The 14,591-nt window shown below is 57.5% G+C and overlaps 1 protein-coding gene across 8 annotated transcripts in view; it reads left to right on the plus strand.

Annotated features, from left to right (window-relative positions):
• SSBP3 (single stranded DNA binding protein 3) overlaps nt 1-13,574 on the plus strand; it is a 150,147-nt gene extending 136,573 nt beyond the window's left edge. For 4 of the 8 annotated variants that reach the window (XM_059689474.1, XM_059689467.1, XM_059689472.1 and 1 more), the window contains 9 exons: nt 3,719-3,807; nt 4,522-4,570; nt 5,151-5,186; nt 5,713-5,767; nt 7,018-7,088; nt 10,518-10,596; nt 10,815-10,843; nt 10,983-11,084; nt 11,862-13,574. In XM_059689474.1, the coding sequence (XP_059545457.1) occupies nt 3,719-3,807; nt 4,522-4,570; nt 5,151-5,186; nt 5,713-5,767; nt 7,018-7,088; nt 10,518-10,596; nt 10,815-10,843; nt 10,983-11,084; nt 11,862-11,891 (540 nt within the window). In that variant the 3' untranslated portion in view covers nt 11,892-13,574. The remainder of the gene's footprint in view (nt 1-3,718; nt 3,808-4,521; nt 4,571-5,150; nt 5,187-5,712; nt 5,768-7,017; nt 7,089-10,517; nt 10,597-10,814; nt 10,844-10,982; nt 11,085-11,861) is intronic. The other 4 variants (XM_059689468.1, XM_059689473.1, XM_059689470.1 and 1 more) reach the window with 2 other exon arrangements.
• The last annotated feature ends 1,017 nt before the right edge of the window (nt 13,575-14,591 follow it).

Below are 14,591 nucleotides of genomic sequence, written 5' to 3' on the forward strand. Positions count from 1 at the left end.
GGTTGGCTCCCATCTTAGTGGGGGAAGGTGGCTGCTCCTGCAGGAGCTGTGGCAGGTGCTCCGCTCTCCCCCTTGGGAAGACTGCCTGAAAGAAGCCAGAAGTTTGGGTCAGGGCGGAGCTCCCTGGAGTGAGGGCAGAGGGTCCTTCACTTCCTGCCCTGCCCACGAGCCTGCTTCTCCTTCCCACCTGCTTATAGATGTTCGGATGCTCTGGGCCCCTCCTAGATGTTTGGTTTCTGGTTCCCTGGGGCTGGAGTAGCATCCCCCCCCCCCACACACACACACACCTCCCTTCTGCACCCCAACCCCCCTGCCCCCGCCCCGCATTGTGCTGGCAGCAGGCCAGCCCCTTCCTTCTCAGGTTGTTGCCTTGGTGGTGGGGACACCTCAGGGAGGCCTTGCCCTAATCCTAAAAGGCAAGCCCACTCCAACAGCAGCCTGTTCTCCTGGTGTTTTTCTTTCTTTCCCCCAAACCTGACTTTAGCCCCACTTTCCCCGTGACTTGCCGTGTGGCCTTGGGCGAGTCTCTGGCCTCCTTGGTCCTCCAGCTCGTTGTCTGTGAAACGGGGAGGTGTGAGTGGCCCTCCAGGGTCCACGCTTCCCAAGGGGAGAGGACCTGGTGGGCACGGTCCCTCCAGGAAGCAGCCCTGCTGCTGTTGGGCGGGGCAGGGGCAGGAGCCACAGGTGGTGCCCGGACCCTCCCTGAGGCGTCTTTGGGGAGTGAGCACCCTACTTGTCCTCACACTGTGCTTCCGCCCGCCCCAGGCCTCCCTCCCCGCTTTTGCTCCACGTGCAGGTCGCTCTCCTGCTGGGAGGGCAACAGGACACAGTAGCTTTGGCCCCTGGAAGACAGACACCTCTCTCTCTCCCCCCCCCCCCCCCCTCTCTCTCTCTCAGTGGACTGCCTGGGCAGGCGGTGAGCTTCCTGTTCTGTTCTGGAGGAGCCCGAATGAGGCTGAGATTTGTAGAGAGGATCTCATAGCTGCACGTGGGGCTTAGGGTCCTCGGGAGCCGAGGTTCTGGGATGCGTAAGGCAGGATTAGGGGCTTTGGCATTTGTTCTGCTGCCCACAGCCAGCGTCCGTGCACACCCTGAGGACTGACAGCACCTCAGAGCCAGCATGTCGTCTGCTCACGGGCCCTGTCGGGTCGGCCGTTCTTTGTCTCCAGTCTGCAGACAAGGCACCCAGTCCCAGCTCTGCTGCTGGCGTAGCTGCTAGAGGCACTGTCACTCCGCTTCTGTGCCTCAGTTTTTTAACCTTTAGAATGGGAATAGTGGTGGGGTTGTGAGGGATTACAGATAAGTGATAAAAAGTACATAGCACGGCCAGGTAAGCATTATTGTTAATTGTGGAGTTTGCCCAAAGTAGCCAGCAAGTGGCTGAGCCCGGGTGCTAACCTCCCCTGTGTGCTGACCCCAAATCCGTGGCTCTACTCACTGCCCCCTGACATGTCCCTGGAGCCTCCACTGTTTGCTCGAGGGTCAGCGCACACCTGCTCAGCCCTGATCAGGCGTGTGGGAGGCGGGCTTTAAGAGTGCTGGCTGGCTCTGGCTGGTGTTGCTCAGTGGTCATAGTGTTGCCCACACACTGAAGTGTTGTGGGTTCTTTTCCTGGTCCCTGTGGGAGGCAACCAACCAATCACACCCATGTTTTCCTCCCTCCCTTCCTCCCTCCTTCTCTCCAACCCTCCTTCCTCCTGCCCTTCCACTCTCTAAAAATCAGTGGACAAACTATCCTTGGGTAGTTTGAAATAAACTTGGGTAGTTAAGAAATAAACATTTTAGTCCTGGTTTGGCTCAGTGGATAGAGTGTCGGCCTGTGGACTGAAGGGTCCCAGGTTCGATTCCGGTCAAGGGCATGTACCTTGGTTGTGAGCACATCCCCAGTGGGGAGTGTGTAGGAGGCAGCTGATTGATGTTTCTCTCTCATCAATGTTTCTAACTCTCTATCCCTCTCCCTCTCTGCAAAAAATCAATAAAACATTAAAAAAAAACAACACATTTTAAAGAAGAGTGCTGGCTGCCTAGGGGTCCCTCTGTGGCTGTCCTGCCCTGCCTCCCCCAACTCCAGGCCCTGCTCATTGCCAGCCAGCCTGGCTGCTCCTGCACTTGTCCACACCCTTGGGGCATTCTTCTGGCCTCCAAGCCCTCTGTGGGTGACCAGGCAGAGGAGGTGGCCCCGCGGCAGTGAGGTTGGGGAGATGGTCCCTGGCTGAAGAACTCAGCAGCAGCCTGGGCTTGGCTCTGAGTTGGTAGCTCTGGCTCTGACTTCCTCTTCACCCATCCCTCTGGCCCCTCCGGGGTGTGGCACAGAGAGTGATCCGGAGGCTTCAGATCCCGGTTGAAACCCAGTTGTGTCATTTGCTGCCTGACGTTGGGCAGATCTTTCTTCCCTGAGACCCTCAGTCTCCTGTGGAGCAGGGATGAGCCCAGCCCCGTGGCACTGTCACAAGGACCAAGCCAGGGCCCATGTATTACGCTTGCTATGTGCTCAGTAGAGAACAGCTCATTTGGGCTGTTCCTGTGCCACCAATTCTACCAGCCTACTTCTTTCAGATTCTCCTGCAGGACAGAGCTTAAGCCACAGCCAGGCTCACCTTACGTTTCTCTCCTTCACTGCTTCCCTGATCGATTCGGCACCTAGTGTGTGCCCGCTGCTGCAGGGAGTGAGGGGCTGGCAGGTCATGAAGACGCAGCTCCCATCTTCCAAAGGCACTTGGAGTTCAGTAGGAGATGGACAGGTGGTCGTGATCATAATCCAGAGTGGTGTGGGCAGTGGAGGAGGGGAGTGCAAGGCATTCTGGGAGTAGGACGGAGCAGTTAACCCCAAAGGGTGGGGCAGGGAAGGCTTCCCAGAGGAGGTGCAGTCTGAGCTGGGTATTGGAGGGTGTGTAGGACCCCACCTGGTGGAGAAGGGAGGTGGGCAGTCATTCCTGCCAAGAAAATAGCATTGGGAAGGGGAGGCAGGCTTGTCTGCAACAGGAGATGACCCAGGTGGAAGGCCCGGGGGCCTGGTCAGGTGCTCTTGTGGACCGTCCCACCTGCCTCTGGGCTGGACTGAGCTGGGCTGGGACTCCTGGGAGATTCCCAATTCTGTCTGGACTCTTCTCTCAAACAGAACCTGGATTCCTTCTGAGGGTAGAAACCTCCTGCTCAGGGCACTGTGCCTGGTGAGGCCCCACATGCTGATGCCTGGATTAGGCAGCTTGGTCTAGGGGCGGGGGCACACCCAGGCCTGGGCTGGGGGGTGTCTGTACATGCCAGGCCTTGGGGACAGCTGCAGGTCAGGCTTTTGGGACTGTTTCTTCCCCTCCTCGTTCAGCCCTGGCCCCGGCCCCGGCCCCAGCCTGCCAGCAGCTCCTCCCTCATTGTGTCCGAGGTGCTGGCCCTTCCCAGTCAGATCTCGTACGTCCATTCCCCTTTCCCCGCCTGGACCTGAGGGGGAGGGGCCCAGAGGTGTGAGGGGCTTGCTTGACGTCCGTGTGCTTTTGAGAGAACCCCCTTGGAGCCCCGAAGCTGCGTCTAAAGCTGTGACTGTCCCTCTGTGCTGGCTTGTCATCGTGATCCCATCACGTGGTTCCCGCCCTCCCTCCACCTTTTTAAAACAAATGTGTTATTTTTTCTCATCAGATTCTCTTCACAGACTAACCCTCTCACTTATATTCTGTCTGTTTTCCCTCCCTCTTTCTCTCTCCGGTTCCCCTTCTCCTTCTCATAGACTGACCCTTGGTTATCGTTGCAGAATTACGGCAGCGGCATGAGACCACCACCCAACTCCCTCGGCCCCGCCATGCCCGGGATTAACATGTAAGGCAAAGTGACCCGCCAGCGGCTCAGAGCCCATGGCTTTCCCACCCTCTGCTGCCCTCCCGGGACACTTGTGACCTGAGCCATTACTGGCCCCTCTCGGGGCCTCAGTCTCCTCATCAGTGCAGCGAGAACGCTGCTGCCCGTACTGGTGGTGCGGCCACCCCATAGGGTGCTTTACATGCCCAGCACGGTTCTCAGCATGTTACATGGCTCAGCTCACCTAATCTTCGTAATAGCCCGCGAGGAGGTTATGTCAGCTACAGGCGGGTAACCGAGGCACAGAGAGGCGAAGCCGCTTGCGCGGCTCACACAGCACAGAGTGGGAGGGTCCAGATGTGACCCCTGTAGGCCGTTCTAGGGCTTCTGCGTTTCTTACCCCTTCTGCGGTGATAGATCCCTAGGCAAGCACACATGCGGAGGTTTTCTGTATGCTTCTGCGTTTCTTACCCCTTCTGCGGTGATAGATCCCTAGGCAAGCACACATGCGGAGGTTTTCTGTATTTCACAGGTTTCCATGTAACTTACAGGAGTTGGTAGGTCTCTCCCCATGGAACTACCCATTACAACCCCAGAACCCGGTGGTCCCTCAGGCCCTGGGCTGCTAGGCAGGACTTCCTGTCAGTCAGTTCAGCCCTTTCACTCTGCCCCTGCTGGCACCACCCTTGGAGTTGACGGCACCTTTTTCACTGTCTCCATCTCTCCCTCCATCAGGGGCCCGGGAGCTGGCAGACCCTGGCCCAATCCTAACAGTGCTAACTCAGTGAGTACCAGGTCACGTGGGCATGTTTGCCAGGGAGGGGATTGTGAGGTGCAGGGTGGTTCCTGTCCCCAGGTTGGAGGGGAGATACACCAGGTCTCTACCTGACGCCTCCAGGAGAAGCCCACCTGTAGGCCTGAGCTTGGGAGTAACATGCCGGGGCCATCCTGGGCTCAGCCCTGCGCAGCCCAGCCCACTGCTCTGCAGAAACAGGTGTGAGCTGAGAGCTGGGACCCGAGCACTGTTCACATAGAGGCTCCTGCAGGACCAGCACTCAGAGGAAGGCTGGGAAGGGGCCACGCACAGACGGTCAGACGGTCCAGGGAGAAGCATAGAGGCGTGGGGCGACGTTCCTGCTGTCCTGCCCTCTGGAGCTGGAGGGCCCCCCAGGCTCCCGGGGAGGTTTTCAGGATCAGCTCGGTGCAGGAGCTGGACTTGGCTCACACCCCTGCCCCTGGTTCGGAGGGTGCCACAGCCAGTCCCATCAAGAAGGGGTCGTGTCCCCAAGTGGGTTTAGAAGCCAAAAAGTGCTGCCTGTTGGCGGAAGTGACTCTGACACGTGCTCCCTGCCTCTTGTTTCTAGATTCCATACTCCTCCTCATCACCCGGTACCTACGTGGTAAGTGTGTGAGTCGGGTGCTGCATGTCGAGCCGCTTGTGACTGAGTGTGCAAGAGAACTCCTCAGGGAGCCCTGCCTCTTTCCCTTTCAAACACATCGGAGCACAGATTCCAGCTGTGCTAGAACTTCCTGTCAGTATTCTGGAGTTTGTACCTCCTGCTGGTCCCAGAGTTTCCAACAAGCCCTGGAATTGGCATCCCCATCTGGGGGCTGACTAGTGGGTGGGTGGCTTGCAGCACAGGCTCTGGTTTCGTCAGTCAGCATGCATAGGAGTACACATGTACACACACACACACACACACACACACACACACACACCTCGGTTCAAAGGAAGAAAGGGGAGAAGCCAAGTCCAGTCCCCTAAGGCTCAAACAGGCGGGCTCTGCGTGCGTGATGGAGGATGAGCGAGAGCCAAGTGCCGGCTGGGCCCGGTGAGCGCTTGCTGCTGTCCTGGCTGGAGCTCGGTGGCCTCACCCCCATGTTACCACCCTGGGTTTCTGATGTTGATTTTTGTCTCATCTCCAGGGACCTCCTGGCGGTGGCGGCCCCCCAGGAACACCCATCATGCCTAGTCCTGCAGGTGAGGGCTTGGGGAGGGGTGCAGGGAGTCCTGGAGGGGCACAGGTGCAGAGCCAGAGCTTGCCAGCCGCTCCTGAGCAGCACATCCTCTGCAGATCATCTTGGCATCCGGGATTGGGCGGCATGAGGCCCCTGGTGCCATGAAACCCCTGTGTGGCCTCAGCCAGATCACGGCTCCTCTCTGGTTAAGGGACGAGCAGAGCAGGGGGATCTGGGACAGGAGTCTCACTGGCCCTTGGTCTGAGGGACCCCTAGCTGACTGTACATTTCTCCAGGTGACAGAAGGGGCTTTTGGATTCTGGCAGCCGGAGCCCAGGACTCTGTGCCCGGTCCTCTCTGTAGGAGGCCCCTTCTCCCTTTTCCTTTAACCAGAGGAGGGCATACAGCACACACGCAGCATCACGATTGTGTGTCTCTCCGGCTAAGAATAGCATGCCACCAGCTAGGAGGAGTTCAGCATGCAGCCCTTACCACCCAGAAATAAAAAGTGAGAGGTGGTTGGATTTCTGCCTGAGGAATAGGGGGCCTGCTCCTGATACAAACCTGTTAGCTGGTTTCCTAAGGAGACCTTTCTGCCTAATTGGGGAGACGGAGGGGTCCCTCTCTCCCACCCTCCCCTCTCGGCTCCCCATAGCGGGAAACTCTCAGCCGCAGGGGTGGAGCTGGCGGGCGGCAGCGTGATGTTCCGGCTCCCACTCCGACTCCTTTCTGCTGCTGCATTTTTATGAGCTGCATGACCTACATTCAGACTGGGTCACGTTAAACCACTCCATATGCTAATGTGGCTCCTGCCCAGCCCTGCCTCTCCCCCTGCCCCACCAGCCTGGCAGGGCGGCCCCTGGGTGATGTGAGGTGTTTCTCTTTCCCCGATTTGATTAAAACTGCTGGGTTAGGGAGAGCACAGGTGGCGATCTGGCTGCCCCTGCATTGTCCCAGCAGGAGCAGATGTGAGGTGGGGTGGGGAGCCGAGAATTGGGACCTGTAATCCCCCTTTTCCTTGTCCACACTGCTGTCCAGATGTCCAGACACCCCAAAAGTCTTCATTTCAGGGTTGAGTGGTTTTCACAGTTGAATTTTCTGTGATTAAAAACTTTGTGAATCTTCATTAAATACAAATTAGCCAGAAAATGGCGGTACTTAAAGGAAATTTTAGGTGATAAAATACAAAAGAATGAGTTCAAGTGCCACGAGTTTGTTTTAATTAAGAAATGAATTAATCACCCCGACTTGCGGGTTTCCACTATTCTACAGATTCAACAAATTCCAGTGACAACATCTACACAATGATTAATCCGGTGCCGCCTGGAGGCAGCCGGTCCAACGTAAGTCTGCTTTCTAACAATTTACATATCAGATACCATAACAAATCATAATTAACTTCCGCAGCTGAGGGGAAAGCAAGTTTAATTGATTTCAGCCATTTGTTTCCAAAGATGAATAAAATAAACCATCAGAAAAGTGATTAACTCTTGGGCACCTCAGTTCCCATCTCAGCTGCCAGGGGCCAGGAGAGAAGGGGATGGAGTGATTCCCACTCACCTGGTCAGAGCGGGTGCCCACGGTAGGGGCCCTGCTGCCCTGTGTGGGGTGTTGGTGCCGGAAAGCACCGGCTGCGGGTGGGGTTTGGGCCGTGCCACACCCTTTGGTGCCTGTTTCCTTGGCCACGCAGCGAAGAGGGGGGCCACGCAGGAGCACGTGCCTACTTGGGGACCTGCCGCCCTGTGACCCTCGCCCCTTGCACCTCTTTGCCTCTCTTAGGCCATTCCCCTGGCAAGAAGCCCCCCTCCCCCTCTTGGCCCCTCTAAGCTCCCACCTTCAGTGATGCTGCAGCTGCAGTTCTACCTTTTCTCATCACCCACTCCCTGCCCCTCAGTCTGTGTCATGTGGGACTTGGCGATGCAGCTGGAGCCTGTCTCCCTCCCAGCTGGGAGCACCCCGAGGACGGTGCCGGTCTCTCTCCTCCAGGCAGCCCTCCCACGTCGGCCCAGCCCGCCTTGCCCCCTGGAGCTCAGGGTTTGGAAAGGAGGCTGCCTGTGACATCAAGTCTGTGGACTGCAGAGCCAGAGGGTGGGCTTGGGGCCCCCAATTGCCTATGGCTTTTGGGGTGCTCTATTTGGTTTTGTTGGCTCAGTTCTTAATGTGACGTCTAAACCACCCCACGTGCTGAACTCCGGCATGAGCGGCCCCACGCTGGCCACGGCGCATGTTTAAGCTCTTGCAGCCTCTGTGGTGAGGGTCCGTGGCCGCCGCCTCGGGTGCCAAGGTAACCAGGGTCAGTGGATGGGAACCTGGCATCACATCTGATGCCCCTCGCCCCTCCCTCCCCTCAGCACCTCCCACCGCCCGCCTCAGCACCCATTTCTCACGAGGGTGACCAGCCATCGCGTTTTAGCTCCAGAAGCCTCGTGTCCCAGGACGACATCCCAGGACACACAAGGTCCTGGTTTATGGCAGCAGCTGCAGAAACTTGGGTGGGAAAGTGTGAGACCTATACAGCGGCCAAGACGGGGACTAGGCACCCTGTTCAGTGTCCCACGGAAATGGCGTCCATCCCCTCCTCCCATGGTCGCTGTCCCCGTGCTCCTCCTGACCACGGTCTGTCCCTGGTGACCTGTGGCTCCCAGGGGTGCGACTCGAGTGCTGCAGTCATGGGCCCGACGGCGCCTCCTGTGGCTCTGCCTGCAGGGGAGCCGCCGTGCTGTCGGGACGGGGCAGGTTTCGGTTTCATGCTGTGAGCCTTGGGACCGTGTTTTCCAAGGGTCCCGGTGATGAGAATGAGGACACCGGCGCCAGTGGGACCCAGACGCCGCTGGAAAAAGGACGAACGGCCGTGTTACTCTAACGACAGGTGGGAGGACACCTGCGGCTGCACTAGGGCGGTAAACGGCCAGGAGGAAGGTGCTGCGCGCCTCCGGCCGCGCAGGCTGGGAGGAGACGGGCACGTCCTGCTAAACCCATCAGAAGTTCTTTGCATCCTCCAAAGAGACGCCTAGGCTCCATCAGAGAGAGCGGCAGCCGTGTGCGGTGGGACGCAGCCCTGAGGAGCCCGTCACCGCCGGCCCCTGAGCTGAGCAGCTGCTGCTGAGGCAGAGGCTGCGGCCCGTCCTCCGGGTGAGCAGAGCGGGGCTCTGATGACAAGCACCCTGGGCCTTTCTGCGCAGCGCTGACGCCGACAGATCCTGCCGGCACTCGGGCGAGCTTCCTGCCGGAGGTCAAGTGTGCGGCGCGTCCTGCCGTGGAAGCAGGTCCGACCGCAGGCCTTGGACGCTTTGACCTGAAAACTGGAGCTTCAAGTCGTCCTCTCGATTCCTGTGAAGAAAATGCAAATCGGAGATTGTTGTTCTCTTGTCCAAACACAAACGTAGACGTTGCTCGCTGGCCTGCGTGTCTGGCCGGCAGTACACAGTTGATTTGGCAACTTCCATTTAGTCTGCGAACCACTTTCCTGCTCCATGTCCTGGACACCTCGCCCCCACGCTGCTCCCCAGGGGCCGGTAGGCTCACCTGTGGCCTGAGGCTCTCAGAAGTAACGGGAGTGTTCGTTCACTTGTCAGTTTCCTCAAAACATGCAGGTGCGGTTAATGAGGTTTTGACTATAGAAATCGAGAGCCTCAGGCACGCGCCCACAGGGAAGATGTTAAAATGTTGGCCTGCTGTACTGTCCTTCTCTGATTAGGAAATGCATTGAGATGAGAATGGAGAAAGGAATTAACACTGAGAAAGAAACATATGCTGCGTCCCCAGAACCGTCTGAGGGTCTGTACAGAGACCATGAGGAGCCTAGATGTTGGGGGTCGTGGGTAGGGAGGCAGAGGGGCTGCACAGAACTTCATGCGGCCAAGGGAGTGACTCGACTTTGAGAAACGAAACTGCTTGAGGACTCAAAAAAATGTCGCCAGGAAGGGCAGCCACCTTAAACAGGACTTTCGTAATTTCTTTATTACAACTGTAACTTAATTGTAATCTGAGCAAGGACTCCCTGAGTGAAGGATTGCTGCTTACACCAACACCCAAAATTCACCCCAGGCAGACGCGAGGCCGAATGGCAGAGCTGACGCGTCGGTCCTGTGGCCTGGGCCACGCCGAGCTGGCTTAGCTGCAACCCCCGAGCACAGGTGACAAGAAAACAGGTGCTGCACGGGACCGAGCAAAACTTAAACTTGTGTGTTTCTGAGGACTCGACACCCCGCAGAGGGGAAACACCTGTAAATCACATCTCTGATGAGGGGCTTGAATCTATAATACGTAAAGGACTCTTAATTGGAACCCAATTAAAAAATGGACCAAGGGTCCAAATAGACATTCCTTCAAAGAAGAACAAGTAAACAATGAAATGACGCTCGGCAAACGAAAACGACAATGAGATGCCACTTCCTACCCAGGAGGATGGCTGTCGTTTCCAACCCGTGTCGGCCAGGACGGGAAGAGGCGGAGCCCCGCCCCCTGCTGGTGGCGTGTCCGGGGCTGCGGCTGCTCTGGAGCAGTCCGGCCGTCCTGTTCTGCGGAAGGTCCAGCAGTCACCCGCGACCCTGCCAGTCCATGCCTAGGTCTCTGCGCAGAGAAAGGAAAACGCGTGTCCCCACAGTAATTGTGCACAATGTTCATAGCCTGATTCATAATAGCCAACAAGCAGACACGACCTGAACGTCCAGTGTTGGGCCTTGAGTGTGTGAGGGAGGAGCCCCCAGAGTGGGAGCTCCTTGAGGCCGGGCCGCTGGGCCGCTCAGCCGCCGTCTCTGTGCTTCTTTCAGTTCCCGATGGGTCCAGGCTCCGACGGCCCGATGGGAGGCATGGGCGGCATGGAGCCCCACCACATGAACGGATCGTTAGGTGAGCCTGCTGCCCCACCCGGCCCTGCCCCACAGCCTCCTCTTGGCCTCTGCTCCTGGCTCAGCTGGGCCTGGCCCACGGCCCTGGCCTCGCCTGCCCACAGGAAGATCTGAGAAATCCTCTGCACAGAAATAGCGGGGGACTCGGGTGGAAGGGTTTAGAGGCCTCTCCACGGAAGCGTGGGCAGGAGACTGAGCGGGATTCTTTCTTGCTTCCAGGGTCAGGTGACATAGATGGACTTCCAAAAGTGAGTGTTTGATGTCTCCTCCCTGGACACGCCACCCTGTGCCCCCACCCCCACCCCTTCCCCCAGAAAGCCTGTCTCCCAGTCCGGCTGGCAGGCCACGGGGCCGGGGCTCACCTCCTCTCCTCTCCTCTCCCCGCAGAATTCTCCTAACAACATAAGTGGCATTAGCAATCCTCCAGGCACCCCGCGAGACGACGGCGAGCTGGGAGGGAACTTCCTCCACTCCTTCCAGAACGACAATGTAAGTGCCCGCTGCCACGCTCCTGTCATCCCTGGGCCGACTCCTGAACGATTTGAGAGCCTCCTTCCTGGCTGAGACCTACCCACAGGGCCCGGGCCTAGCAGCCTTGTGGGTCTCGCCTTCCTCCCTCCCCCGTGTGCCCTCACCCCTGCCACCGGAGTCTTACCCCAGCAGATCCTCCTGGAGCCTGTGTGCAGGTGCCTGCCTCGGGTGCTGCGCCCCAGGCACTGGTTGAGCTGATGTGGTTGAAAAGCCTGGCCTGGCCTCTGGCCGCTGGGTCACAATCCACCCATCCGTTTCCATCTGTCCTGGGGGAGAGGTTCATGCAGACAGTGACTTCCTGAGGTCTCACTGCAGAGGGGCTGGCCGTTGGGCTTCTGTCCACAGTCTTCTTTGAAGGAACAGCTTCGTGGTTAAGCAGTTTTTGAGAACCCCCAACGGGCTCCCACCCCAGGGCACCCTGGCTCACCTCCCAGTCCTCTGCAGCCCTGTGCCTGACCCTACGGCAGGAAAGCCAGCTGCAGCCTGTGGCGGGTAGGGGAATGGGGGAGTGGGGAAGGGCGCCTCTTCAGCTGGAAAGGGGTGATTTGAGGGAAAGGGGGGTGAGTTCCTGGCAGGCACAGGCTGCTGCTGAGAGGCGCCTCCTGGCCCTGCCCACCCAGTGTCACCCAGTCTCAGCCCAGCCAGGCCCCCAGCTGGTCTCCTCTGCAATCAGACCCCCACAAGTCTCCCACTCCCCGGCCCTCACGACCCCCTTCTCTGCTTCTCCCCGTGCAGTATTCTCCAAGCATGACGATGAGTGTGTGACCCTCCTCTTCTCCGAGATGCTGAGAGAGCCGGCATTGCAGGCGGGAAGATGCCAGAAATTATGCAAGAAGAAGTGAGGTGTCATTGCCCAGGCGCCGGGGGAGGGGCACCTCCCGCTCCCCCTCCACCCTGCCCTCTCCACTCCCCCACCTTTCCCAATTTTAGTTTCATGCAATAAAAAGGCCGAACTTTTTATTCCATAAAACATGAAGGACAAAACTCAAAATAAAAATATATTTCAAGTCATTGACCAGAAAAATCCCACCCCTTGCCCTTCCCAAAAGGATCTTTTATGTACATGACACTTTTTTGTTGTCTTTTGTTTGGGTTTTGCCATTGTTGGGATTTTTTTTTATTTGTTTTCTGGGGTGGGGTTGGGGGGGGATTTTTAAAAAAGGAAGCTTCTAGCAAACCCCCACCCCATTTCACCCCAACCAACCTCTTTGCTTTCTTCTTAAAAAAAAAAATAGAAAAAGGACAAAAAACCCCCACCAAGCCCTGCTGTCTGTACCCAAGCCCTTCCACCGGAGAGCTAGTCTCAGTGTGCGATCTCACGCTGTCATTGTAGCCACCTAAGAATAATAATGATGATAATGATAATAATAAACTGGGCCGTTTACAATCAGTGGTTTCTTTCCAAGGGCCTTTTTTGGAAAGCAAACGGAAGTCGCCCGTTTCCATTAGAGGGTTTTGGCTTGTGCAGATGGGCAAGGGAGGGGCGGGGACTGTTTTGTTTTTTTGCTTAGTTTTCTCCTGGGCAAGGTGGCAACAGCAGCTGCACAACTTGGACCCCAGAATGTCCCCCACCCCGCGATGTGGCCGGAGGGCCAGGCCGCCTGGTTCGGGCTTCAGGACTCCACCGGGCGGACACTCGCTGGAGACTCGCTGCAGCCGGTGGTGGCGTTGGCTGTGTGCCCAGGACTGCTGCTCCTCCAGGGGTCCCCTGCAGCCCCGCCTCAGCCCCCACCCCGTTTTCCCAGCGAGAAGCCTGCCAGCTGGGTGGTGGTCTGGAGCGAGTGGGGAGCCCACCCCCGACAGGATGGCCGTGGCTGGGACATGAAACTGACCTCCGTCCTCGTCCCCTGGCCCTGCGTCCTCGGTGTGTGCTGGCAGTGTAGCGCTGGCGTTGGGGGTTTTCTTTTTTTCTGTTGATTCTTCCTCCTTTCTCAAAGACGGGATATTGACCAGAACTGCTCTGCGTATGCTTGGAACTGAATGGAAAGACTTTGGAATAGCTGTGGGGGTGGGGGGCACCAGCCACCAAACGGGCGCGCTGTTTCCGGTCCTGTTTTTATTTTTAAAAACCGACACGCGACAGTGGAGCCTGTCCCCTCCCAGGAGGGGTGACTCGGCCTCCCTCACCTCAGCACCCCACGGAAACCTCTGTGTCTGGCCCCGGAGACACCCGAATTCTTTGTACATTTACTCCCCGCCCCCTCCCCGTAGCTGGTCTTTGTTTCTCCCCTTTCTGATCCATGTATATCATATTATGTGAGATATCATCTGCCTGAAAAAAGACCTTGTGCGGATTATTGGGAACATTGTAGCTGTTTCTGTGTTTTTTCTTACCTTGTAGCCTGGTTCTGAATTAAGAGAGGAAAAAAAAAAGTAATTATGATACATTGTAGTTTGTGTACGATATATGTTGATAACGTTTTATTAAAGGGACATCTTTTTTCCGCAGCCCTTCCTGCCATGTTTGGGGGGGACGCGGGTGGGAGTTTATTATACGGATGACAAGATGCAAGACGCCGGGCTGCACCGGCTTTTTCCACGTGTTTGTGTCCAGGCCCCTCCCTCCCCGCACGCTCGCACGCGCTCTGTGGCGAGTTGCAGCGGCCTTGGGTGAAGGGGTTGGGAGGGGGGACATGGGTCTCACTTCAGAGACTTGGGGCGTTATTAAAGCCAGTGTCAGTTTCCTGTCTTGCAAACACAGTTTGGCTCTGCAGCGTGGATGCTTCTGGAAGTAGATGTTCCTGTGGCCTGTGTTTCCCGAGAGTCAGTCCCAGCAAGGATGGCCCCCTTTCACTGGTCCTGGGTGCGGGGCTACGGGAGCCTGATGGAATTTTTTTTTTTTTTTTTTCACTAAGGCAAGGGGAGCTCTCGAAGGGCTTTGAGTAGCACAGTTTGGTGTGAATTTAGGAAACGGGTATAAGCAGCATCAGAAGGCCGGGTGGGCTGGGAAGATGTGGGGGTCACCTGGGCGCGAAGTACCGAGCGGGGTGCGGTGAGCTGCGGTGGGTGCCGATTTGAATTTAGAAAGAAGTTTCTGTCTGCCGGAGCCCTGGACCTGCTCCAGGCCAGCGGCAGGACGGGAGGGGAAGTGTCTGCAGCGGGAGGCTGGGTCGCCTTCACAAGATCCCAGCCAGCAGACGATGGGGTGCCAGTTGGGTGTCCTGCCTTTGCACCGTGTGGCCATGGGCAAGTGAGTTCCCACCTCTGCTCGGTTTCCTCGCCTGTAAAATGGGATAATGGTTGACCCCCCTCACAGGTTGTGAGGGGAGGGGACGGGTAGTGCTCAGAACGGCCTCCACGAGTCAGCGGTGGTGCCCGCTGTTAGCATCACCTCACCTGGGAGCCCACATGGGTGCGGTGGGAGTAGGGAGGGTCCAGGAGCCCCGTTTGCACCTCCCTCATCTTAGACAAGGTTCTGTAGGCTCCTCAGCACAGACACCTTTGAACTACTGGGAAACATCACTG

Source organism: Myotis daubentonii, chromosome 3, assembly GCF_963259705.1.
Source record: "Myotis daubentonii chromosome 3, mMyoDau2.1, whole genome shotgun sequence".
NCBI classification, from domain to species: Eukaryota; Metazoa; Chordata; class Mammalia; order Chiroptera; family Vespertilionidae; genus Myotis; species Myotis daubentonii.